We start from the raw sequence: 27,996 nt of genomic DNA on the forward strand, positions 1-27,996 counted from the left end.
CACATTTGCAATGACTTTATTCTTAAAATTTCAATGAGGAGACATTCATTACCTCAGTGTAGTTCTGATAAATTTGACCTGCTCCCTGACAGTTGGATAATCCCATTTCCACCCTGTGCCCACCAGCAGCTTGCACTCACCCGGGAAGCCCACAGAGATGCCTGCAGAGTCGTGCTACCACAAGAACCCAAAGGAACTACAGGGCATCTGCACACTTAGTTTAGGACTCTTTGTTAGAAAACAAAACCAGTTATGCTTATTTGGGGTTGGGATCAATGTCAATACTTAAATCTCAAATTACCTAATTGATCACGTGTCACCTCAGTTCAACAGGTGGGGTGCTTTTTCTTGGTTGCCTGTCCAAATGAGATGATCGATGGAAGGGACTGTGCCTTCTTCACTATCTGGAGGAGGGCACGGTTTTAGTTTAGACTTAGAAGTTTGTGCATGTACTTGAACCCTTTCCACTCTAAAATGCGTCAGACCAAAAGCGTGGGCATCGCCTAGCAGCTTGTTAGAAACGTAGAGTTTGGGCCAGACCTCTGAGTCTGCCCTTGCAATTTAACAAGACTCCTGATGATTCATATGTTCGTTAAAGCTTGAAAAATAAGGCCTAGAGCAGTGGTTCTCAAACTGGGCTCCTAACCAGCAGCATTTGTATCACCGGAGAACTTGTTAAAAATGTCAGTTTGGGGGTACTCCCCAGACCTGAGAGACAAATGGTCCTAGCAATCTGGGGCCTTCAGGCAATTCCGATTTTAACGTTTGAGAACCACAGCTTTAGCGCTCTGCTTCCAAAATGACTAAGGATAATTAACAAATGGCTAGCCCCCTCCTCCCCTACACGCATGGGTGTGCCAGCCCCAGAGGAATGGTTGTGATTGAATGGGGCTTCCAGGTAATGCTCCAAAAGGGAGATGGGGATGCACATGTGCAGCTTTAACCTGGAGCTCTAGAAGGCTCCCAATATGTGGAGATTGGGCTCCTACTCCGGTCTGTTGTAACATAACGGAGTTTTAAATTTAGAGCCCTAGATTCAGATGGGTCAAATACTCCTCTGAGGAAAAGCTAAAATATTCCACTGTAAGTAGAAATCAAGTAGACTGTAGGCCAGAGATGCTATACATTTGATTAAAGTGTGGAGCAGAGGGTGGGGTTGCCAGATTTAACAAAAACCAGATGCTCAATTAGATTTGAATTTTAGAGCAAGTAATTTTTTAGGAGGAATAGGTCCTTACAATATTTGGATCATAATTATACTAAAAAAAAAGAAACCTAGTGTGTCTAAAATTCAAGCTTAACTGGGCATCCTGTATTTTATCTGGCAATTTTAAGAGAAATATTTTTAGAAGAAAAATCATCTAAAGCACTCAGGAGTGGGCATAAGAGCTTAGACTTTGCAGAAGTCAGTGACAGTAAAAGTTATTTTATGGCGAGGAGGAACCTAGGAGATCTTCTAAACCATACAGAAGCTCAGAAAGTCCCACAGGTCATTACTGAGCCATACATCCACCTCAGACCAAGACTCTCCACCAGGTTGTCCTCTGTCCTACATGGGCCATAGCAGAACTCATCTGGCACCTCAACACAAATTTCTAACAATCTACCTTGGAATCTCAAACCAAGTTCTGATGCTTAATACTTGGAAAATTACTGTGGAATCTGGCTCATAGCCGTACTCCACGTGGCAAATGACTGGCTTCAGCGTGGTGGTGACCAGTTTGTCCAGAGCTGAGCTTCAAATGAACCAGTTAACAGCAGCTTCCAGGGACCCAAACTAAGCCACTGCATCAGGTGGCAGCAGCAGGAAGAAAATCAATGTGTTTGTGTAGTACAATTCGAGGCCAGCACTACTGCTGGAGAAAGCCCTCAGCTTGGTGATTAATCACCATACATGAAGGTCTGCAGCAGGAGAGTAGACTATAGACTATGTACACTGAGCATAACGGCTCCCATTAAGTCCTTTAATGCCCCCACAATGGGGATTCCTCAGCTTGAGGGGCTTTTTCAAACCACCGTAGAAAGAGGGGCCGTGTCCTCCGGGGCCCAGGCTGATTTGCAGTAGTCACGAGTGAGCGCACCTCACACCCGCCCCGCTGTGTGGGGCTAAAGACAAGGCAAACAGTGGTGCCGGAAGAATTTGGCTAAATGCCATTCGGCTTTCTAGCCCATCGCCTGAAAACACTTGTGCCTTTCTTGAGGCTTCAGTATAGAAACAGATTCTTTTAAAAAAGAAACAAAAGACCAAAAAACCCACAAACACAATCCCTGGATGTGATAACATCTGCATGCAGCTAAGTGAGAGCCAGCTGGCCAGTGAAGCAAGGCTGCCCCGTGCTCATTTCCTGCAGGCAGAGCCACGCAGAGGCCAGGCAGCCAGACCCTTCTCCTTGGTACCACCCTGGCTGGCTGTGTGCTGGCAGCAGACAGCCATCAGTCCTTCCATCACTAACTCCATTCTTGAGCTCCTATTGGCCATGCATGTCCAGGCTTTCGAGTAAGCCGCCCTCGACAAATACAAAGTAATTCAGTTCTTTATTATAAACACATCTTTATATATGATGTCTTCTCAAAAAGTCAGCCTTAACTGGAGGCCGATCTTCTACGATGGGGCCCAAAGCAGTCCTGCAGTCTTTCTGAAAGCTAAACTTTTAAATGAGGAAGCAATTCCAGAACCCCTCCCAGAATCAGTCCTTAGTCTTCATGGGTAGAAGACAGTCTGCATTCTTAGGAAACATGAGGCCATTACCTAGACCCACAAACACTGACACCTACTACATTCAGATCGATTGGAGAAAGCAAAATGAGAAAAACGGGAATCCAACTGAGAAAATTCACTTCACTTTCCACAAGGACATGTACTCCAAGGTTGCTTCAAATTAAATACATTTAATTATGATTCTAGCCAGGATTCACCCTAAATATCTCTCGGCAGCCCCATAAGCAACCATTTCCCCTGACGGGCAGCCAGGAGCGCTCCGTTGCTGCCACCGCACAGAGGTGAGTGCTGCCCACAAGTGCCTGCTTGCTGAGGGGGACGTATCCACCCCTTTTATTCTTAGCTTCTCAACTGCCTGTCACAGTTTCTAAAAGTCCCAAGTCCACCAAGTTCTTTCAGGGATTAAAGCAGGAAGGGAAAAAAAGGGGTGGGGGGTGTACTGATATCCTTTCTCTTGAAGAAAAGGTCGATCTGTGATGAACTGTAGCTTCTGGACTGATACCCATCAGTGTTCTCCAGTCTGAACATAGTCCTCTGTGACCTGGGACAGGGTGCTCAGATATTGCCAGCTCAAGGCGGCCAAGAGCATGACAAACGACAGGTAAATAGGGGAGTAGTGACTTCGGGAGATCAGCTGGCAATTGGGAAGATTCTGTGTCCTGATGGTAGAGATGATCTGCCTTGTTTTACCAGAAGATGGGTCTGAGCTGGGGATTCTATGATAAATCTGTGAAAGAAAGGAAAAAGCAGTAAGCGGCACTATTGGGTGCTAGGAACTTTATAAGCATCTTCTGTGTTTACTTCTTATGATAACCCTCAACAGGTAGGTATTTTATGTCCATCTTACCAATGAGGACATGAAAGGAATAACCCAAAGCCACTTGACAAGTAGACAGGATGTCCAATGAGGCTGGCCTCGTCCCACAGCCAGTCCTCGGGAGCACCAGGGAGTACCTGCCCCCAGGTCCTCACTGATCTTCATGTCCACAACGCCTCACAGAGCGAGGCACAGAGGGAGAGCTTGGCTGCGCCCGCAGAGTTTGTGCTGGAGCAGAGCAACATGGAGAGGGGAAAGGGGAAAGGATACCGGAGAGACTGGGCAAACGCAGCCAGACAAACAAGACGGATCTACGGTGTAGGCCACAGGCTAGATGCAGAAAGGCCAGAGCAGAAGCTGGAAGCCGGAGAGTAGTCATCCTAGAGTCCTCTCAGGGGCCCTGCCCTCCTACCCCTCCACAAACCTCCAAAGCATTTGCTGAACCCAGGCCTCACCTCCATGCTTACAGTTATTGCTGCGGGCTAGGCCCTCCAAGCCTCTCAGCTGAGCTATGACCAGCCTCCAAACTGAGCTCCTGACTCTACTGGAACCCTCAAGTCCACTCGCTTGCTCTCCATACCGTCACCAAAGAAACTGAAGGCCTCTGCTTGACACCTTCAGTGGCTCCCAATCAGCTGCTGAGTGTCTGAACTTTCAACTGCCGACCGTTGTCTCACAAGTGTGATGCTCTGCTCCTCGCTCACATCATTCCCCCCTCCTAGAATGCCCCTGTTATGCTCCTTCACCCGGCCAACTCTCACCTGTTGCCCAAGTCTCAGCTTAGGTATCAGGTCTTCTAGAAAACCTGCCTTGAACCCCTCAGTTGGGCCATGTGCCGCCTTATCGCTTAACACTGAATTCAGCTATCCTCTGTGTCTCCCTAGACTGCAAGACTCAAAGGCACCACGCCTCATCTTTCTGCCTCCTGCCCAGTTCTGTGCCTGGCACACAAGAGGCCCTGCACAAATCGTCACTGACTCAAACTGACAGAGCAGTTAAGAGATGATGGAGGTGAGAAGTGGGAATGATCCAAGACAGAGGCAAAGAGGAAGCAGACAACAGAGCAGGCATATTTTTAAATAATTTTTTCCATAAATTTCCATTATATAATAGGCATGTTTTTTCACAGACATATTTCATATTCTTGCCACCCTCCTACCTCCCCACCAAAAAGGCCCAGCTGCAATTTAGTATAACAAGAAAATAAAAGAATATGCCTACAAGGGGCTGGCTGCTACATCAAGACAGCATGTAACTTTTGATCTTGGGGTCATGAGTTCAGGCCCCACAATGGGCATAAAGCTCATTAAAAAAAAAAAAAAGAAAGAAATATGCTAATGATATCTAATACCTAATATTATGCTACCAAGAGTAGCTTTAGAGAGAAAAACATAAGCAAGGATGAAACTGCAATTTCCTTTCTACTGTCTTTTTAAAAAAATTTTAGATGATGGAGTAATGCTCTTAAAAACAAGCAATAGAGAGGCCCCTAGGTGGCTCAGTCAGTTAAACATCTAATTTCAGCTCAGGTCATGAGCCCCCACAATTTTATTTTAAAAATAGACTATAAATATATTATGCTGCAATTTCACTTTTTTCACTTACATAATTTTTTTATGGACATCTCTTAATGCCAGAACCTAGAAAATGATGCCATTCCAGTTTTAAACACAAGCCGCATAATGCAAATGTACTCTAATAGTTTAATCAATTCATTCCCAATGAGGACTGAGGACAAAATGCTACGATAAGCACCTTTGCACATTTTCTGGTTAATTTTGTATGTAAAGTCCTAGAATTGCTTGGTCAGAGGGCAATGCACGCAAAATTCTGAGGAGTAGGAAAGTCCACAGGTACAACAGGCAGGATAGGGAGATGCCTATACATCAGGCTTAGAGAGAATAACAGAGGACCCTGGGTTATCTGGACTGCTTGATCAGGCAAATGGTAATGTCATTAACCAGAAAAAAAAAAGGTTATGACCAAGTCCTGAGCTGGAGTAATCAAGTCAGGAGTGATGAGCATGTGGTGGAGGAAGAAGCCTGGCCACCAAAGAGAATGCCAGAAAGCTTTTGCTCAGTGAGAGAAAATGAAAATTAAGACAGAACTCTGGGAAATAACAGTGTAAGGAGTCAGAAAGGCAAAGGAGTAGACAGACAGGTAAGAGGTTAAACCGGGGATGAGTGTCACAAAAGCCAAGAGAGGAAAGGGCTTTCGAGGTGAAAAAGAACCACATTGTCAAACAATGGGATCAGGGACACTTAAAAAACTGGTCATTAGAAGGTCATCAAATCAGTTCAGTAAGGAAAGTTCTAATGACAAGATAGGAACAAAAGCTAGCTAGCATGAGGTGGGTTGAAAAAGGAGGAATAACATGAAGTATATGTATCTTTTGAGAAGCTTAACTGTGAGGGAGAAGGGGGAGGAGAGCAGGTAAAGAAGAACAAAGCCAGGCCAGGGTCACGATGTGCCCACTTTTTTTTTTTTTTTTTTTTTGAGAGTGATGTGCCCACTTTTTAAGCAGAGTGGCCTGAGCATACATACACTAGAGGAGTGACTAGAGTGGGGCGGTTGGTGGAGCTGCAGATAAAGAGGCCGCCGACCCTGAGGGGGCGACAGTGGGGAGCAGGAGCGTGGACATGCAGGGGGTAGGCTCCCACAGCAGAGGTGGACACAGAGGTGTGGAGGGGCTTCATAGCACATTAGCTCACACTTCTTCACATGGTGAAAAGGCAGAGCCAGGTCAGGAGAGGATGGGGATTACAACAGTGCTTTCCAGACTTTGGGTTCACAGGTGTCACCTGCGGATCCTGGTAAAGGCAGATTCTGATTCAATGGGTTTGAGTAGGGGTGAGATTCTAGCAAGTGGCCAGGGGCCACTGACGTGGCTGACCGGAGGACCATACTTGTGAGTCAGGAGCACAGAAAGGGCTTGATGGGCAGGACAATGCTCCAGATGAACCACGGTGCAGGGTGAAACAGGAAGCTGTGTCAACTTGAAAAATATTGCCCTCGCCAAGGAATGAGGATTGGCAGAGAAGGAAATAATAGTTTCTGGCTGTTGGCCTGAGCATTTGTTTTGGTCCCAAAATAGCTGGTTGAGCTTCTCGCCAGCTGACAGGTGTCCAGACTGGTTTGAAGCTGTGGCTGCTCCAGAGGACGCAGGACACTGAGGAGCAGTGCCCACCTACTCAGCCAGTTCGGCTGTCACTCTAACCCTTCCTTTAAGCAGTCAGGTTGCGTGAGGAAAGCTTTAAAGTCCCCTGCAAGTGCATTACTGTGACCACCAGTTAGGCCCCAATACCTGAGAGAATAAATGTGCCTTCCTGTCTTCCCATAAAGAACAAACTTGATCAGTGAGGAGAAGTAGGATTCAGTGTTAAAATTTGGACAGCAGCAAAAACCCAGACAACTGGGGCGCCTGGGTGGCTCAGTCTGTTAAGTGTCTGCTTTTGGCTCAGGTCATGATCCTGGGGTGCTGGGATGGAGCCCCATTCTCCTTCTCCCTCTGCCCTTGCCTCTCCCCATTGCTTGTGCTCTCTCTCAAAACAAATAAATAAAATCTTAAAAAAAAAAAAAAAAAAAAAAGCCAGACAACTTGTGGACTTGACACAAAAAGTTTTAACTTGAAATTTCATTCATGTTGACATCAAAGCTATTATTACATTTTATTCCTCCACATTCGGAAGTCTTCAGAGATTTTTCTGAATCAAATCAACTCAAGTATTAATGTCTTCCCCAAATTACCTTGAGTTTCACTGGAGTACTTTTAAACAACTGGTGCTTTAAATCAGAGGTCTGCAAACATTCTTAAAGGGCCAGAAAATATTTTCAGTTTTGTGGGCCACCTCTGTTGCAGCCTCTCAACTCTGCTGCTGTATCATGAGGCACCCGTAGACAGTGCATAAGCAAACAGGTGTGGCTGTGTTCTAATAAAATGTTATTTATGAGGGTGTAGGGCAGCCAGCTGTAGTTTGCCTACCTGTACCCTAAATCAAACTGAATCACAACTAGGATTTAATTCCAATGGTTAAAGAAAACATCAGATAAAATCTGAATCTTAAGAGAGTAATGGAACTATCTACAACATTTAAAAAAAAATCGTTCTCTAAAATTAGTGGTCAGTATAAAACTACAGAACTAAAATCTTCTCTGAACTACAAACTACACAAAAGGTTTCCAATTTATATAAAATGGAGGAAAAGTGTCTAATATGGCACCATTCAGTTCAGAAAGGGTAATCCAAACCCCTTAGGATTGTAGTGAACAGCGTAGGCTCTGAAGTCAGCCAGATCTCGGTCCAAATCATGGCTCCAGCCTCAGGTTTCCTTGATATTAATAGTACCCACCTACTATTCAGTTGCTATGCCAGGCACACAGGGAACTCAGAGGAAATGCTGGCCATTTACGATGAACCGGACTGTCCTAAATCTCAATAGTAGCAATTTTTTGGTCACTGGCCGAATGAACACTTTATCTAGTGTTGAAGTCGCTAAAAAATTTTAGAATTAAAAAAAAAAATGGGATCTTCTCTTATGTCTTCTCTGGTGCCTCTGGTAGAAATGCAAGGTCCAAAGCTTGTCAGATTGAAGACAGGTAGGAACTCCAAGGAAAATGTGCAAAATGCAATAGAAATCAGAGGAAATCAATGTCTTGCAGAATTCTGTGTAGGGGAAACCACTATTACAAATCACATCCCTGTAAAGGCATAACCAGAGGATGGGAAGGAGGCAGAAAACTATTGACAGCAGTGGTTATCTCTGGGAGAGAAGGTGGAAGGTCTTTTGGTTTCATGTATTTCTGTAGTAGTAGTTCAATCTTCAGTAGAACATACCTAAGGACCGCAGGGCCTCCACTCATCAGAAGCCACCTCCCTCCCTAGTGTGACGATCATAAAAAATGTCTCCAGATATTGCCAAATGCCCCTTGGTGGGGAGAGAGTGCACCTTCAATTAAGAACTACTGCTCTAAGGCCTGGTGATTAGTTTTAGCCTCTAAGAAAGTTTTTTGAACCTAGTCATATTGTATCTCCCACAGCAGGAGATTTGTTTTGTTTTATAGTGTGGTTTTGGCATTTGAAATGAGATTTGCATTAGAAAGTTGAGAAATCATTGCAACATGATGGTTTTCCTTCACTGAAATTTCCTACTGTGGTTTCTCAGTTAGAGCCCATGAAATAATGGGAAGTACCAGGTTGAGTGTCAGGCAACGTGGCCTGGAGTCTGAGATCCACTCGGTCAAATACTATATTAGCATGCACAAGCCTCGGCTTCACCTTCTTCTTCCATAAACCAAGAAGCCTGGTTGGCTTCTAACACCATCATCCCCCTCCAAAAATCTGATCCTACTGAGGGGCTCTACCCTAAGGGTTTACTGCATTTATACCCTCCCACTATCGTGCTGTACGGATCAGAACCATCAGCAACCTGGGTACACATTTTTTCCTGATACAGGACACCAACTCCTGTCTATCATAACACAGTGAGTCGTTAACAATGATCTAACATCCAAATATGAACTATTTAAACAGTGATATTATTTAAATCCTAAAAATAGCTACAAATTCTCCAGGTAATTAAACGAAAACTCACCTCTTCCATATATTGGTATATTATAGCTTTGACCGCTGGCATATTGGTAGCATCCATCATTAGAGTTACTGCTTGCCCTTTTCGGATCTTCACTATACCTTTGAACACCTGCTGATTATTGTAACAGGCAGCCAGAGTGGCAATGGCCATCACCTACAGATAGAAGGAGGGAGAGAGAGGAAAAAAAACAAAACAAAACACTAATTCAACTAATTTCATGAAAAAAAGTATGAAATGGCACTCTAAACAATCACCATTATGAAAAGGTGAAAAAAATCTTCTGTAGAATAAGAACATGCCCAAAGGGCTAAGGTATAAATAACCAAGAAAAAATACCAAAGAAAAAAGCATGTCAAAACTTGGACCTTTCCCACTCGTCCCTTCTCTAACTACACATAGAATCAAGTGGTCTTTGAAGTCTTAAATATTCTTTGGTTTAACCACAAGGACCCCTTTTTATTTGGAAAAACACAAGCATTACGCCTGTAAGTCATTTTCCATGCTAGAGTAATGAGCCAAAAAATGTATCTCAAAATAATATTTACAAAGAATTTTCTATTTTTCCTACAATGAACATATCCATTACACATGAAAAATAACATGGAGGGAATGGGGGGGAAATGGGAAGGGGGCATAGTCCCCAATGCTCATAGGCAAATTATCTCTAGGGTAAATGGGAACCTAAGTCAGGCATGCAGAATTTAGCTCCAATGACCACTCAAGATTGGTCCTTAAAAGATCAAATCAAGGGGCACCAGGGTGGCTCAGTCAGTTAAGCATCTGCCTTGGGCTCAGGTCATGATCCCAGAGTCCTGGAATCAAATCTCAAGTTAGGCTCCCTGCTCAGTGGGGAGTCTGCTTCACCCTCTCCCCTCTGATGCTCCCCCCAGGCTCCTGCACACTCTCTCTCTTTCAAAAAAATACATAAAATCTTTATAAAAAAAAAAAATCAAATCAAGTGTCTTTTTTTTTCAAATCAAGTTTCTAAATCAGTTAAATCTCATGACTTGCATGTACTTGAGTTGAAAACTAAAATAACTGGTAAAGGGCAGCCCGGGTGGCTCAGCGGTTTAGTGCCTGCCTTTGGCCCGGGGCGTGATCCTGGAGACCCGGGATCCAGTCCCGCGTTGGGCTCCCTGCATGGACCCTGCTTCTCCCTCTGCCTGTGTCTCTGTCTCTCTCTCTGTGTGTCTCTCATGAATGAATAAATAAAAATCTTTTAAAAAATAAAATAAAATAACTGGTAAGGCAATTAAAAAGTGTAGAGGACTGAGGGGCTAGGTCCATAGTATCAGGTTCCATTATCCTGAGTCTGAGAAAAGGACAGCAAAAACTAGGTGATTAAGTAAGACTCTCTGTAATGACAAACCTTCACCTAATGAGGCTGAGTGGGTGTAGTGGCTGTGGGGCAGAGAAAAGGTGTGGTGAAACACTGCCTGCTTCCCCCTCGGCAAAAGAAAATAGACCAGTCATCTTTCCAAGGAACCATATTCCTAAATGCAAGCAAATCAAAATAGTAAATGCATTCTCTCTATCCCCATCACTACCCCCATGCCACTCTTTTTAGCTCCCACCTCTCATCTACAAGATAGCTCCACCGCATACCTGTGGAATAGCGCAGAAGTTAAACACACTTTGGTTTCTAAGTCTTGAGAGGTAAGTGATGACATGTGGGATGTGGTGTAGCGCGTTGGTTATAAGTTCGTTCAGGCACTGCACGGCTGAGTCAATATTCTGTGGCTTAGCAAAATCACCCAACTTCTTAACATACTTGCTCCAAACCTTAAAAATAAGTTATAGCATGTGCATAAGGGAAGGATGTACAAGCAACAGGAGAGAATATTCATGAGTAAGAACTATGATACACAGTAACATTTTTCTTAGCTCCGGACTCATCCTTCCCCAAGATCAAGTCTGTTTTAAGCTCCATGCGGTAGCTATTTATGACAACCTGTCAGGGTCTGATCACAGCCTAGGAGTCAGTTAAGTATTTGGGAAATGGTCTCTTAGGGACATTTAGTAAGTGTGTACTAAGCAATACTTTGATGATTTCAGATAAAGAGGATTCCTGTTATTCAGAAAGGCATTAGTCTACTCCTGAAAGAAGTAACCAGATAGATACAAAATCAGCTATAACAGTACTGCAAGCTAAACATTAAACATTATTACGGTTGCCATAGCTACTTGCTCTGCCAATTCAGATATGAACACAATCATAAGAAATTGGGAATTAGTATGGCATGTGCAAAAACATTTTTTCAATTATTTTCAGTAATCATATTTGGTGGCAGTAGCATTAGCATCACTATTAAGAGATGGCAGGATCTGTAATGTGGGGAAAAAAAGCAAATGAGTAATTATGGCATATACTAATTCTGGCATCTCTGAATCTCCATGAGGAAGCAATGAAGTAGAGATGTAATACAGAGGAGATTATGTAACAAGCTGACAGTCCTGAATGTGTGAACTGGAAATATCAGTACCAACTTACAAGATATTTTAGTTTTAAAACTAAACGCACACACACGATGACTACCCCAAGAGCAATGACTATTCCTAGTAGCCAAGTGCAGTGCTGGTTACTATTTCCTATTAGCCCAGGTGTCTTACCTAGGCTTCCTGAAGAGCTGGATGAATCCAGAGCTCAGGCAAGAAATGTACAAAATGAGCTTAGAACATCTTCACATACCAAATGGCAAGGAAGCGCTCAAAGGGTCCCCTCATGAGGACTCAGGAGCCAACCTGAACTTCTTCCCGACCAAAGGAGGGAAATTCTGAACTTTAGTAATGAGAATAATTATGGCAGATTAAACCAAATCAAGTATGTTTTAATCCCTGAGTTTATAATGATAGCAAAAAATAACTAATTGGTCACCTTATGAGGATGAGAGAAAATTCATTATCTTAAAAGCTGGGTAAAGAAAAGAATCAAATATATATACTGCCTTCCATACATCAACTGTACCATTCAATAAGCAAATATTAAAGGAGGGGAGTTAAATCAGTCCAGCTAATAAAGGAAGACACAATTATAGAATTAAAAATTACTTTATGGCATAAAATTGGAAGTCCTGAAATAAACCTTCACTTAGGGTCAACTGATTTTCAACAAGGTGCTGAAATAATTCAATGAAGAAAGAACAATCTTTTCCACAAACAGTACTGGGACAACTGGACACCCACACAAAAAAATGAAACTGGACCCCTACCTCACACCACATACAAAAATTAACTCAAAATGGATCAAAGCCCTAAATGTAAGAGCTCAAACTATAAAACTCTTAGAAGAAAATGTAGGCATAAATCTTCATGACCTTAGATTAGGCAATGGTTTCTTACATATGACACCAAAAACACAATAACAAAAGAGAAAACTAAATCAATTACACCACATCAAAATTAAAAACTCTTATGTTCCAAAGGACATCATCAAAGAAGAAAAAAGTTAGCCCACAGAATGGGAGACAATATTTCTAAGTCAAGTATCTGATAAAAAAGGGACTTCTATCCAGAAGTAGAAAGAACCCTTACAACTCAATAATAACAACAAACAACATCATGAAAATATCTGAAAGTATTTTAGTAGTTTTCAGGATAAGTACCCAAATAGATATTTTTCCAAAGCAAATATACAAATGGCCAATCAACACATGAAAAGCTCCACATCATTAGCTATCAGAGACTGCAAATCAAAACCACAATGAGATACTGCTTGACACCCATGAAGATGGGTAGAATCAAAAAGACAGATAACAGGGAGAAGGAGTAGGTAGTTATTGTGTAACTATTAGTTTAAATGGTAAATTTTATATTACGTAAACTTTACCACAATAAAAAGATGTCATACACATACATAAAAAAGGATAGTAAGTGTTGGCAAAGAGGAGGAGAAACTGGAACCCTCACACACTGCTGGCAGGACTGGTAAAATGGTACAGTCACTGTGGGAAAAAGTCTGACAGTTCCTCAAAAGGTTGGTAGCTATATGAATCAGCATTTCCTCTCCTAGGTATATATCGAAGAGAAATGGAAACACGTCCACTCAAAACCTTGTATACAAATGTTCACAGAACTATTAATAATAAAAAAGTGGCAACAATCCAAATATTCCTCACCTAATGCATGGATAAATAAAATATGGCCTACCTATACAAATGAATATTATTTGACTATAACAAGGAATGAAGTACTGATACATGCTACCACATGGCACCTTGAAAACATTATGCTAAGTGAAAGAAGTCAGTCGCATATTGTATGATTCTTTTTTACATGAAAGGTCCCAAACAGGCAAATCTCAAAGACAGGAAGAAGAAGGTTGGTTAACGAAGGCTGGGGAGTAGACACCAGGGGAAAATAGTGACTGCTAGTGGGCATGGAGTTTCTTTCTGGAAAAATGAAAATGTCCTGAAATTAACTGTGGTGATAGTAGCACAACTCAGTGAACATACTGAAAAACAAAAACAAAACAAAACAAAACAAAAAACACTAAAAATGTTAGAAAGATAAACTGTATAGTATGTAAACTGTCTCAATAGAGTAATGATTTAAAAATACTGTTCTGTAATCACAATAAATTAACAGAACTAGGCATGAAGCCTAACAACTGCTAACACCAAAAGTTGGCAAAGATCGACATTACGTACCTCCTGATAAGGGAACACACCAATATCTTTCAAGAGGCGCATGCTTATTTTTCTTTAGATTTTAATACATTTGATGTGTTTTAAGCCATTGCAGTTATTATCCCTTCTGATACTCAAACTATTCCATATGCAGCCAGTGAAAGCCCCTTTAAATTGGATCCTGTACTCTTCACTTTGATAGCTACCTTCTTTCCTGGGATGACAGTGTATTCCAAGCTCATTTTGTATATTTCCTGCCCCCACTATTCCATAGAGTGAAATGGTATTAAAAGACCAAACGGATACACCAGCAGTACATACTACTGCTGGTTTCTTTCTATACCTCTTCATAGACAGAGCTGAACTTTTTCTTTTTTAAGAGAATCTGTAACAGGAGTTCAGACTGATATTTCCAATTCAGTTTAGGATTATGAGAGTTTTGTTTAACTTAACTCATAGTTTTATATTTGTACCTTTTATTTTAGACTAAAAATCTTGGCTCCTCAACTGACAGGAACACAACTGTCTATTTGCTATTAGTTACAAAAGTTTCTGTAATAGTTTCAGTATTTCAGTAACAGTAAATTAATCACATTTTATTATGTTTTGGTTTCTCCTATTGTTTAAACTACACTGCTGGGGATCCCTGGGTGGCTCAGTGGTTCAGCGCCTGCCTTTGGCCCAGGGCATGATCCTGGAGTCCTGGGATCGAGTCCCGCATCAGGCTCCCGGCATGGAGCCTGCTTCTCCCTCTGCCTGTGTCTCTGCCTTTCTCTCTCGCTCTCTGTTTATCATGAATAAATAAATAAAATCTTAAAAATAAAAAAAATAATAATAATAATAAAATAAACTACACTGCTGTGCACCTTGCTTTTTTACACTTAATAATATAACCTGGAGATTACTCCATCGTAGTATAGTTCTTTTTGTCCTCCACCAGGTGAATATACCATAGTTCATTCAATCAGTCCTGTATAGATGAATATCTGAGTGGTTTATAAAATGTAACTATTAGAAACAAAGGTGGATCAATAACTTCCCATATTATCCACTTGCCAAGAGGCCAGCTCTCAGGGTTGTTTGTACCAGGGGACTCTCACCAAGCACACAAACAGAATGTTTTTTTTCAAACAGAGTGTTCGTGTCCCCAGTCCTATTTAGGGATTATCAAATTTAGGACTTTTTGCCAATCCTAAGCAAGAAATAGTATCTCAGGGCTCTTTAATCTCTGTTTTGGTCAAGCTATTTGAATTGACGTTTAGTAACCAGTCTGGATAAAGTTCAGCTCATTTTATTCACACCACCACCCTGTGGTCTAACAATTCAATTTCAGAGAAGAGGGAAGTAAATTGTGTGCAGGACTACAGAGCTGGTGCTTACGACCACACTGGAGGGATGCCCCTGTGTGTTAGGCAGTGTGGTATGGGGGAGACTCTGGCTGAGACTCAGCAGACTGAGGTGACCCTTTTAGGTGGCCACTGACTCACTGAGGGTCCTTACACAAATCCCCTCCCTTAACTGAGCTGTGGTGTCAAAGGAAGGGTTGTCATAAGCTCTTTTGCTAACCTGCCCACACAGGAATCCACCTGGGATTCCCCCAACTGATACTGTCTGTCCCTTCCCCCAACTCATACTGTCTCTCTCTCAAATAAATACAATATTTCAAAAAAAAATTAAAAGCACTTGATTTCAGAGAACCATTTTATGGAAAGCAATAGGCAAATGTTGGATTATTAAAATCAGGAAACAGTCATAGGATTTTCTAGCTTTCCTTCTGAATAAAGCCCATGTCCAATCCCTGCCCTTCCCTATCCATTTCTTAAAATTAAGTCAAAGATCAACTCCTGTCCCTTATAATGAACATCCTGTAGTTTTTGCCTATCTAACATCTTCCTCCCTCCTGCCATAGAATCCTTTTTGGGTAAGAATCCAATCTATGTGTGCTAGGAAGACAGAATCCAGGTCTGGCCAGAGAACTCAGCCCTCTGGCTATAGTAACTTATTATGGGATGGGCACAGGATCCAAGCCCCACCAACTGGGCCTTCCTAAGAACTTTTTTATTAAGCCAGTAGATTGTGAGTCATGAGTTGTTATATCCATCACTTGGAGAAAGCCTATCCTAGAGGTGACAAAAAAAGAGAGCTTCTGTGTAAGAGTATGTATGTTTGTGTAACACTATGTATATAATCTGAATCCCTGGACTTAGCCAGTCTACCTTGAAGCAAACTAAGTCATAACCTGTTTTATAAATCCTCTTACATTGTTCAGGGTAGTTTAATTTCTCTTTCTTTTATTTGGATAAGCTATTTGAACCGACATTTCCATCACTTCCAACCAAAAGTTTTGTTTTGTTTTCAGAAAAGTATTTAAGATTATTTTTCCCAAGTCCCCTAAATCTGTTACCTCTTGAGGCCAAAATTCTCTTCCTTCTCGCTGGTCTTCCAGATAATCACGGATGATGTTTGTTTTCTGCAGAAACAGGCCCATAGAATTGGCACACTCTATGTCTTCACCAACTAAAGGGTCTTCTAACTCTGAGGCTGAGAACAGTCGGGAAAGGCCAATCCCCACCAGTCCAGCGACATAGTGACAGTACTGTAAAACAATATTTTTAAAATACTTTAATAATGCAGTATTTACTAAAATGGGAATATTAGAGATCATTAGCTATAAAAACAAAAACAGGTTCCAAACAGAATGGACAAGATCTTGTTTTGATTAAAAACCACAAGTATACACTATGTACATGTAAGGAATAAAAAACAGCCAAGAAGGATGGGCACAAAAGATTGAACAAAAGTGATCTCTGATCTCTGGCTGGTTTTATTTTTTTCAACTGCGTTTTTTTCTCTGTCTAGCATGAAAACGTACTACTCCTAGAATAAAAAGTCATTGAAAGGGGCAGCCCGGGTGGCTCAGCGGTTTAGCGCCGCCTTCAGCCCGGGACCTGATCCTGGAGACCCGGGATCAAGTCCCACTGTCAGGCTCCCTGCATGGAGCCTGCTTCTCCCTCTGCCTGTGTCTCTGCCTCTCCCTCTCTCTCTCTTTCTCTGTGTCTCTCATGAATAAGTAAATAAAATCTTAAAAAAAAAAAAAGTACAGTAAATACAGAAAAAATAAAAAAGTACAGAAAAAATAAACTAGTACAGTAAGCTTTCTGATACCTAAAACTGAGAGTGATAGTAATAAGGGAATGAGGAATATTCTAATAGAAACTGGAATACGAAGTGGAGTTGTCTTAAAGATACTTTAGGATCTTGCAGTGTCTCAAAATCTTCATTTCATAGAAGAACAAAGTACTATGGCTCTGTCCTTACCAGTTTTAAGCACTCTGCATATTTAATCCTCACAAATACCTTTATGAGGCACGTATCATTACTATCACTATTTTACAAATGTATAAACTGGGCAACTAGAGGTCAGTCAATTAATTTCCCAAGATCACTCATCTGACTCATCTGAAAGTCAGAGGCCAGGGACTCAAAGCCAGGCAGTGTGGCTTAGGAGGTAGGCTCTAACAACTTTGCTGAAATTGCCTCTTCTCAAAAGAGATCTTGGTAAATGTCATTTTTGATCATCAAAGGATTTTTTTCCCCATAAAAGTGGTTTGTCAAAGCTATCCTCTCCTGAAAAGAGTTTCCCAAGACAAGTTAATGCAACACTCTTATGAAATGAATGCTCATTACACAATTTAAGAAGTGGAGAGCAGTTAAGGAAGGTACCCTCTGGGGTGGACATTAGGAAGGGTAAAAGTTCGAGAAAGACCAAAGAGGAGAGCCTCTGGTTGAAAAGTAACATAAAGCCAGAGACTAATCAAGGGGCCCAATGAAACACCAAAAAGAAAGTACTTGAAATATGGCTAGGAAAGGAAGAATCTGGAAAGCATAAAGATATGCTAAATGAGATAGAGAAATGAGCTGTGGACAACTACAAGAAATTTAAAAAGAATTACTAGACATTAAGACATTAGTACTGGGATGCCTGGGTGGCTTAGCGGTTGACTCTCTGCCTTTGGGTTAGGGCATGATCCCGGAGTCCCGGGATCAAGTCCCATATCGGGCTCCCTGCATGGAGCCTGTTTGTCCCTCTGCCTATGTCTCTGCCTCTCTCTGTCTTTCATGAATAAATAAAGTCTTTTAAAAAATAAAATAAAATACATTAGTATTTCCTTAGTGCTACCCAAGGAAAGGCAGATTTTATTTTAAGAAGAATTCTTTAGATAGAAATATTCCTAGAATGGAGGTAGTCCTTTTCCTCCAAAGTTGAAGGGGGTTAAAAAAATCATTAAAATTGAATTGTATTTAATTTCACCTAATCAGAATTTGTATTCAACAACCTAACATTATATTTCCTGTAGACACAGGTCTGTAGGGCAGAAAAGGAAGATACCATGCAGCTAACCAGGGTTGATTCTTGGCCAGGAGGAGTTTCAGCTTTAACTTTAAATTCATAGGCTGATAATTCAGCAGCAGCCACACTCATGCTAACTTGGAGAGCATAAACCAACAGTTCCAAAGACGTTGCCAGCAAGATCTAAGGCTTGAAGGATTAAGAGGTCAGACTCTGGACTTACACTCACCTGAGGAATATATATGTAGTAGCCTCTCTTCTGAGATTTTAACTTAAACACTCCTAAAGATACAAAATACACGCATAGCTCAGATGTTTAAAATGTCTTTGCTTCCACTGGGGTGATGAAGAAGTCTGCCAAAGATTCCTATGGAAAATGGGCAAGACCCCACTTTCCTATCCTGTATTTTGATGTTTAGTTTAGTCATAGCCATAGTCAATTAGGTCCCTTTGTCTAGATAAGCACTTTCTCCCTGACCCCCTACTTCCACCCTGGCCAATATCCTACACAGCTGCTGCTCAGGAGTAAACTCAGGCCAAATAAAAGCCATTATAATTTTATTTGCCTCATCATCTGCTCTCATATCCCTTTCCAGGTCTCCTGAGGAAGACCACCTCATCTGTGTGGGGTCTCCCACTGCTAATCCCCATACATATTTGCTTATTACCACCATATGAATTGGGGGGGGAGGTTAAGAAACTTGGAACTTCTCCTATTGTGTTAATTCTGTAGGGAGATGATGGGAAAGGAAGTAGTAAGGTATTGGAGAAGCGCTCACGCCTCAGCACAACACACCCACGATCCAAAGTTAGTACCTCTGAATTCTCATAAACTTGTTTTTGTTTCTACGAAAACATATATACCACTTAACAGTTTAAGTAATACCTACTTCTTTTCAAGATTTATTTCTTTGAGAGAGAGAGAGACAGGCAGAGACAGAGAGGGACAGAAAGAGAGAGCTAGAGCAGGGGGAGGGGTAGAGGGAGGAGGAGAAACAGGCTCTTCGCTGAGCAGGAAGCCCCATGTGGGGCTCCATCCCAGGACCCTGGGATCATGATCTGAGCTGAAGGCAGACACTTAACCGAGTGAGCCACCCAGGTGCCCTGATACCTACTTCTTGTCAACAAATGGGGTCAAGCGGGCACTGAGTTTAAAAGTCATCTTGTGTTAAGATGGAACTGGAGATTGATTCAGATACTAAGGTATGTACACATACACACATGCTCAGTGGTGAAAAAAATAAGTAACAAAAAACACATTTTTAAGAGTTGAAAACCTCAGATATCTCTATATTACATGAAGTAATCTGGCCACTTACCTAAAATTTTATTGCAGGTCACAGACACTTTGCGAAGCTTAATGTTTGTACCCCTGGGCAGGTTCTATCTACTTTGGTCCACTTGAATGGTAAACTCCCTAGGGCATGGGTTATTTCAAGTACTCAACCATAAGCCCCTATGTTAAGGGTGTATCAGGGGACAGCCAAGCTAAATTAATGGGTTGTAAAACCAAAAACCTGGAACCGTAGACAACTTTATTCCTCAGTCTGAACTTTGCAGTGAATATGCGACACTGCTTTGTAGGCACTAACCTTGTCCCACTCCTGTTCAGATGTTACGTGTTTATCCAAAAACTCCGCCATCCCAAATCCCATTTTCCGGCAAATGTCAACAATCACTGTTTGATATTTCTCAGCCAAATTTCTAAACTCCAGGGAGATCTGAAATGGAAATCATAAAACAGAAAACATGAAACATGCATTTATACTGGGAACCAACATGGTACGTATAGATCATAAAACAGAGCAGCAGTAGAACTTATTAAGACTCCCAAATGATTCATCTATAAGCCTAAAACCTAGGTTATGCTAGTTTTCTACATATTGCTTGTTATGCAATAATAAACTCAGAAATTGGGGATCCCTGCGTGGCTCAGCGGTGTAGCGCCTGCCTTTGGCTCAGGACGCGATCCTGGAGTTCCAGGATCAAGTCCCACGTCGGGCTCCTGGCATGGAGCCTGCTTCTCCCTCTGCCTGTGTCTCTGCCTCTCTCTCTCTCTCTATGTCTATCATGAATAAATAAATAAAATCTTTTTTTTTAAATAAATAAAATCTTAAAAAAAAAAACTCAGAAATTTTATTACTGTTAGAACAGAAGCATCTTAAAATGTGAAAGCTTCTAGACTCCCGAGAAAATTCAATGTCTGGCTCTATGCTCATCTTTCCAGTATAAATAAGGGCTTCAACATAAAGTGGACATAAATGTAAGAATTTTAGGAAGAATGTCCCATTTCAGACAAACCTCATGATAGGGAGGACTCATTCCCACAAACATGTATTAGGCATTTTCTACATAACAAGCTTTGTTCTAGACACTGGGGATGCACAGTCTGGAAAGGAGCCGAATCTTAAGCCCCTGGCAGGTTTACATTCTACCAAGATCAGCCAGCTGTTTTCTATCATCACTTCTCAAATTTTTATCAGGAAGTTAGTGTCTCCCCTAATATAAGACTACACATTTTAATTCCTTACACAACTCAATTTAGTGTAATCTGAGGCATGGTACCCCACATTTTGTTTTCATAGCCCAAGCTCTAATGTAGAAGTCATATTGGTGGTTTTTAAATTCATGGCTATTGCACAAATATCCTGTTTAAGTTTAAAGAAGTGTCTATAGATGATCAAAATACAATATGGAAACACCACGAAACTTCTTAAAATGCTACAAAATATTAATAGAGCCAACACACAATACTGGAGACAGTTAGCAGACTCTGTTAAGCATCAAAAGTGTGAGAAATACTTGGTCTATGTTCACAGAAAGCTTAGAAAAGCTTCCTCAGGAAATACCTATATTTAAGGACCTAAGGGAAAACCAGCTGATTGCACAGCCCCAAAGGGATTCAGAACCCTAAGAAATTTTAGGATTACTCTGATCAGCACCAACTGTTAAACTCCCCTAGAATCTATAAAATCAATCCAATCTTTCCAGAATAGCGGTTCCAAGACAAAGCCAAAAAGTCATTCCTTTGTGGATTGAAACAAATGAGCAACTCTACCAAAGGGTATTTGAATCCCTGAGTCGCCTTCAGACCCCATTCTTTCCACAGACCCTTGACTAGGTCACTCTATTTATAAGCACAGAGATCAGTGAGGTAGGGAAAGAGGAGGTTTAGATTCTTAACATCAAGCACTCCAAAATGAAGTAAACACATTACTGCTGAAGGAGAAACATCTCCTTCAACAACTCTGGAGGACTAAGTATCTAATTCAAAACATGGAAACAAAAATATCTAGGAAAAAGTGATGTTTTCCCAGACACCAGAAGTAGGGTGGAGAGAGAACACTGCTGACTCCTCCACACTCAGTACCTGGATTCACATACTCTGTAGGAGTAACAAGCTCTGAGTGACTTTTTACTGCCCCTCCAGGTAATTCTGTTTCACAACTATAATAGATTTATAGGTCCATGAGTCACTTTCTGGTGACTCAAGTACATGGAGGAAGGATATCATGGTGAATCCACTAGTATAATGGAGGATGGCCAAACACCAAGTCGGGGTCAACGGTAGCATGACACTTCTATTCACCTATAAATAAAAATTCCCTATAAACTTTGGGGTGTTATGATCAAAACAACTGGGTAATTCTACCTTCTTCACTTATATGCAATATTCTGTTTTTAACCAATTTTTAAAAGGGTAATAAAGTATGCCAGTGATTAAATGTTAAAACTATATTAACATAAAATACAAATAGTAAGTGAATAATGAAATATTTCATAACTAATTCATAGCTCAATAAATGTTTGTTATTATTACTAGTAGCATTTAAAAACAGCCCTGTTATTCCTTAAGTTGTATTTTTTTTAATATTTTATTTATTCATTTGAGAGAGAACAAGAGAGAGCAGGAGCAGAGGGAGGATCAGAGGCAGAGGGAGAAGCAGGAAGTCTGACATGGGGCTCAATCCCAGAAGCCCAGGATTATGACCTTAGCCAAAGGCAAAAGCCTAACCAACTGAGCCACCCAGCTGCCCCTTCAAGTTGTGTTTAGGGGTAGATTTCGAAGACTACTAGTTTCCACCAGTACCAGGTAAAAAAGATATTCTCTAATCTAATCCATAACATACGGTGAAAGTTCTAGAAAGCCTGACTTCAAATGATATCCACTAATGACCACTAAAGCATAAAACACCAGATTATCTCAATGCACACACATTGAGGAAGGGCTCCCTGGGTTAGAACACTCTGTCTAGGCTTATGCCTGAAGTCTGTAGGGCCCAGGACAAGAGTACAAATGGAAGCCTACACACCATACTGGCTTACAATCTTAAAATTACCAGGCATACTAGTAACTTGTTAAACAGTATGCTCTATTCTCCTGCTTTTATAAAGATACCTTCACCACATCCTGAAGGACTCAGGAGTGAATTTAAATTTTCCTCAGGGCTTTGTTCCAAAATGCAGTAGGGCAGAGACTGCTGATCCCCATCTCCCAGCCTGCACCCTCCCTTCCCACTCCCAGCTCTGTCTAGCACCAGAAGGCCTAGGGGCACCATCACTGTCCCCCCGGAGAAGACAGGCCTGAGGAAACAGACTGCAAACCCGGGAAGTGGGCTCAGAGAATTGAGGGCAAGAAATTCCAGAAACCAGGACCACAGTCTAGAAGGGGAGCTGCATAAACTCTGGGAAGACACACTCCCATGGCCCTGGGGACCCCTCATCTCTTTAAGTGGGGCCCCCAAAAGTGAGGGCCCAGGAGGCGAAGGTCCTTCTTACCTCAGTCTAAGAGCAGTACTGTGTGAGTGAGGCCAAGTTATCTGTTCTGTCTCAGGACCTCGCCCAAAACTGATAGTACATCTAACCCAAGGAGACTGCTTTACCCTGCAAATTGTACATCTTTTCTCAAGGAGGTGCTGGGATATAGATCAGCATGTGCACAAACCATTCCCTATGAAAATGAGGCACTATGACTTTCCATATATTCCTATCTCAATCGGAATGACAGGCTATAAGGACCTCCAATCAAAGTTACATCCTCATGAAACACATAGCTTCATATGGTTCACATTCTTAAGGATATAAAAGGTTAACACCAGCAAAACAGTGATGCCTGGCCTGTGTTCTCTGCTCCCTTCTACTCTACCAGGACCAGTCTCTTGTTCTCAGAAGGGTGGTGTCTATCTGCTCTCACCCTACTACCCAACATAGGAAAGACTGATTTAATGATGACATTTTCTTGAACAAACTTTCTTCCACTGGAATGCAGTCTTTATAAAGAAGACTGGTTTTCTAAGCATATTGAAATATTATCTAAACATTTATCAGCTATAGCCCCCAAATTATTCTAGCATTCACATATTTTCATACTCTTTCATTTTTGCTGAGTGGGTTGGGCTGCCTTGATTTTTAAAATACCTATAACATTTATCCCAGGACTAGACATTATTCAATTGTTATGAATCTACACAAGTCGAAAATAGTTTGGAAGAGTTTTTTGGTTTTGGAGGCTCTAGCTAGAATATAACTTTTTTTTTTTTTAAAGACTTTATTTATTAATTTGAGAGAGAACACAGAGGGAGAGAGAAAGGGAGAAGCAGACTCTCCACACTGAGCAGGGAGCCTGACGTGGGGCTCAATCCCAGCACCTCATGACCTGAGCTGACGCAGATGCTTAAGACTGAGCCACCCAGAGGCCCCTAGAATATAACTTTTTAAAGTGACAATACACATCAATTATAAATGCTATGGGACCCTGCTTTCAGCACTTCCTGTGCTAGCAGAATTTCACAAGCTCATCAGTGAATGGCCATGGATTTCTAGTCAGAGGAAACCCAGCCTCTCTGGTCATATGAGAGGTGTCCTGGGAGAACCAAATCACCGGTACCTTCTCTAGGTAAGTGCTTTAACTCCTCACCTAATCATGCTTCACAAATTATTTTCCCTTTTTCTTCTTTTGAATTGCATTATACTGTATCAGCTCCACCTAATTATTCCTCACAGATCTTTTTCTTCTGGTTTGAACTTTATTGTATTTTATTTTTGTCTTTGACAATAAAGACATAATCTCAGGGATCCCTGGGTGGCGCAGCGGTTTGGCGCCTGCCTTTGGCCCAGGGCGCGATCCTGGAGACCCGGGATCGAATCCCACGTTGGGCTCCAGGTGCATGGAGCCTGCTTCTCCCTCTGCCTGTGTCTCTGCCTCTCTCTCTCTCTCTCTCTGTGACTATCATAAAAAAAAAAAAAAAAAAAAAGACATAATCTCAGTAATCTGAAATAGTCCTTACTCCAAAAGGAGCCTCTCAAACATTCTTTTGTTTTTTGATTTTTAAAAGATTTTATCCTTATTTATGAGAAACACAGAGAGGTAGAGACATAGGCAAATGGAGAAGCAGGCTCCCTGCAGGGAGCTCGATGCAGAGCTCGAGCCCAGGATCCCAGGATCACGACCTGAGCCAAAGGCAGATGCTCAATCATTGAGCCACCTAGGTGCCCTCAAAACATTCTTTTGCAAAGCGTGGATTCCTCCCCTCCCCACTCAGAAATACTGATTGTTCCAGTAGCAACAGCCACATGAGGACTATTCTTCCCCTCAAATGCTAGCAAGTACAAAATAGAAGGGCTTCTTTGATCTGTTAGACCAAAGTCTCTGAACAAGAGACTTCATTAAAGCAAACTTTTATTTATAAGATATGAAAGAAGCACTTATTTATGTGATGAGACATGCAAATACCAGAAAAGTAAGATCTAGTCACATATATAAAACATAACCTTGTCAACTTTCTAAAACTCAGGATTTTAATTATAACCCACTTAAGTCCAACGTAAGGGACTAAATACCTAGTACTGATAGAATAATTAGCATATAGCAGGCACTCTCCTAAGTACTTTATATATATGAACTTATCAATCCTCAGAGCTCTAACTTTACAAATGAGGAAGCTAAGGCAAAGAAACTTAGGAACTTGTCCTGGATCATGTAGTGTTAGTGGTAGAGGATCACTCTGCTTTTTGGTCCTCAACCCAGCAGCTACCTACCCATCATGAACAGTATACCCGTGCTACCAGGCTAAGGGTACCAGGAGCCAGTAGCACCCTATACTTCAGCTGTATTATATAGGCAATGAGTTTTGTGAGCAAGCCTAGAATCCATCTTTAATACCACTAGAATTAGAATGTATCTTTCCAAAGGAAGAAACACTGGGCTTCTAAGCAACATACTGCTAACAATAGGAGCTAATACCATTCTAACCTATAGTGACTCTTTTTTTTTTTTTTTTTTTTTTAATTTTTATTTATTTATGATAGTCACAGAGAGAGAGACAGAGAGAGAGAGGCAGAGACACAGGCAGAGGGAGAAGCAGGCTCCATGCACCGGAAGCCCGATGTGGGATTCGATCCCGGGTCTCCAGGATCGCGCCCTGGGCCAAAGGCAGGCGCCAAACCGCTGCGCCACCCAGGGATCCCCCTATAGTGACTCTTTTAAACCTCAGAACAATACTATGAGTCAGGTATCTATAGAGAGATGAAGAAACTGAGGTTTACACAGGCCACATCACTATGCACCAGTTAATAAGTGGGAGAGAGAGGATTCCAACCCAGGTAGTCTGGCTTCAGAGTTTTGGCTACCAGAGTTCTTAACCATCACATCATATCATACTGCCCTCAGACTGCTTATTTTATTGTTCTCTACAGGTATGAGGGCTGGCTGACAACTATATCATCAATTATAAACACAACCATACACAGAAGAGATTTGTAATTCCACTACCGTTGGGAAGTCCTCTAGCACTTGTCGATCCTTCTCCTTGCTCTCCATATACCGCCAGTCTGGTTCATAAAGGTAAGAGTGAAAGTTGTGTAGCAGTGGAACCTTTTTTTCTACACTGATGGTCATGTCATCTTCCAGAGTGTCCAGAGCTCGGAGGACCAGATAAAATATGCATACCGCATGGCTGTAAAAATGGAATTCATGTAAAAATGCATTAATATAATGCAACGAACATTCCAAAATATTTATTTTAAAATGTCATTTATGCAAACCCTCCTACAGCCCTACTTCTAAAAACTATGAAAGGACAGCCAAAACTTTTAGTATTTAACGAAACATCTTAGTTTTCCTGTCTTAGATGGGAGCGATGGACTTCAGTGACTTATTTATAAAAAACAAAATAAAAAACCTACCAGCTGTCACAACTGCTCACAGAATGAGTTACATTTAACTAACTTAGAACTAACAGCACAAATATCAACAGACCAAGTGTTTACATGGAACTATTATTTTGTAGATAAAAAATAAAGTCAAAAATTTCTCAATGTAAATACTATCATACACCAAGGCAATTGGTCTAGGTTCATGTACGCAATCTGCACAGAAGCCGCTTGGGCTGGCTCAGTCACAGGAGTCCTAAGTTTGAGCCTCACGTGGGGTTGTAGAGATTACTTAACTAGATAAAACGTAAAAAAATAAAAAAAACAACTTCATTAGAATTGACCCCATATACTAGAATTGCAATGTGGCAGGCACAGTGAAGTCAAGAAAAAGGCATGACCTACTCGGAGACAGGTTCAGCTGCCAGGACTAAAAAAAGTTAATAAACACCCCCCCGCCCCTCCCCGCTTCCCTGCAAGCTGGGCCCACAGGGACGCTATTAGATGGCGAAGTGCCCGGAAGAGCATTCTACAGTAAATACATGGGTGTTCCAGCTAGGACATTTCCACTCTGTTAGGGCATGCTCTCGCTGAGGCACAAACGGAGGCTGCAATGCTCGGGGCTGTCAGAAAGCAGCCTCCAGTGGCTCAAAGTCCCCTGGAAAAGCCCTCCTCCCCCCAAGTGAAAAGAAGCGGTCCGGCCACTCACCGCATTTCCCCATCCAGCGCCTCGATGACAGCTGCAAAACTGCGACTGGTCTGATTGAGATACTTGTAGCAGGTTTTCAAGCTGCTGCTGAGCGAGTCCTGCGGGCAGAGAAGACACACGGAGCTGGGGGCCGCGGAGGAGCAGGAGTGGGACTGGGGCAGGCGGCCGGCGGCGGGCGGGCTCCGCAGGCGGCCGCACACGCCCTCTCCCCGCGCCCGGTCCTTGCAGGGCCAGGCGGCGGGGGGCAAGGGGCAGCCGCGCGGCGGGGAGCCGGTGCCCGTGGCCCGGGGCGCCGAGGCGGGGCTCAGCACCAGGGTCCGCTTGAACAGGGACATGGCCTTGGTGCCGCAGGCGGCCGCGGCCATGGGGAGCGCAAGGCCCGCGGACAGTTTTTCCTCCATAGACCCGAGCGGAGCTGGGAGGCGCCCCCCCAGGGGCGGGGCGGGCTCCCCGGCGGCTCCCGCTGCCCGCCCCGCCCCCCTTGGGGCCGCCCTCCCGGGGTCAGCCCCGCCCCCGGCCACCGGAGCCTTTCTCGGCGTCCGTCCTCCCCTTGTTCCCGGCGAGCACGGGCGGGGGGCGGAGCCCGGCCCTCTCCTGGAAGCTGGCTTTTCCTCCTGGTGCCAAGAGCTCTCCTTCACCAAACTGGAGTTGGCTCCTCTGAACCCTCCACTCTTGTACTTCTGTGTCTATTCCCGCATCGCCCAATTTTAGCAAGAATCCTGCTGCTGATCACCTGACTATCCGACGGAGTTCCCCATTCCCCGTCATCCCATCGCCCCGGTCTGCTTCCAGCAAGAATGCAGCCAGGTTAGGTCATTTGGTGAAAACATCCCTCACCCCAGACATGCCGTCTTCGTCATTTTCCATCCACCGACTCGTCCACTCTGCTCCTTAGCTAGAAATTCCCACTTGTCCTTGTATTCGGAACTGAGCCCAGTTCTATAAACGCAGCTCTCTTTTCCCCTATTGCAGTGGCTATTCTGAATAAAACCTACTTTTACTGCTTTAACTACCACCTCTGGCTTTCTATTAT

General features: G+C 42.5%; 1 protein-coding gene and 1 long non-coding RNA gene across 4 annotated transcripts in view; one reads left to right on the top strand and one right to left on the bottom strand.

The window, feature by feature from the left end:
* Window positions 1–27,996, bottom strand: part of FDFT1 (farnesyl-diphosphate farnesyltransferase 1) — a 35,876-nt gene continuing 7,880 nt past the window's right edge. Inside the window, exons 2-8 of one of the 2 annotated variants that reach the window (XM_025462899.3) lie at window positions 26,964–27,061; window positions 25,875–26,058; window positions 19,696–19,824; window positions 16,157–16,348; window positions 10,733–10,909; window positions 9,128–9,280; window positions 1–3,446 (exon numbers count right to left, since the gene is read on the bottom strand). In XM_025462899.3, coding sequence (XP_025318684.1) covers window positions 3,225–3,446; window positions 9,128–9,280; window positions 10,733–10,909; window positions 16,157–16,348; window positions 19,696–19,824; window positions 25,875–26,058; window positions 26,964–27,061 — 1,155 coding nt within the window. In that variant the 3' untranslated portion in view covers window positions 1–3,224. Of the gene's footprint in view, window positions 3,447–9,127; window positions 9,281–10,732; window positions 10,910–16,156; window positions 16,349–19,695; window positions 19,825–25,874; window positions 26,059–26,963; window positions 27,344–27,996 lie in introns of those variants that run through there. The other variant, XM_025462898.3, reaches the window with a different exon arrangement.
* On the top strand, window positions 3,445–27,972 carry LOC125753661 (uncharacterized). 2 transcript variants are annotated; one of them, XR_007405984.1, is made up of 2 exons: window positions 3,445–4,547; window positions 25,799–27,972. It is a non-coding gene; the product is annotated as an uncharacterized LOC125753661 (long non-coding RNA). The 2 variants fall into 2 exon arrangements; XR_007405985.1 differs by lacking the exon at window positions 3,445–4,547 and adding an exon at window positions 25,567–25,705.

The sequence above is a fragment of the Canis lupus genome, chromosome 25 (genome assembly GCF_003254725.2).
Source record: "Canis lupus dingo isolate Sandy chromosome 25, ASM325472v2, whole genome shotgun sequence".
Taxonomy (NCBI): domain Eukaryota; kingdom Metazoa; phylum Chordata; class Mammalia; order Carnivora; family Canidae; genus Canis; species Canis lupus.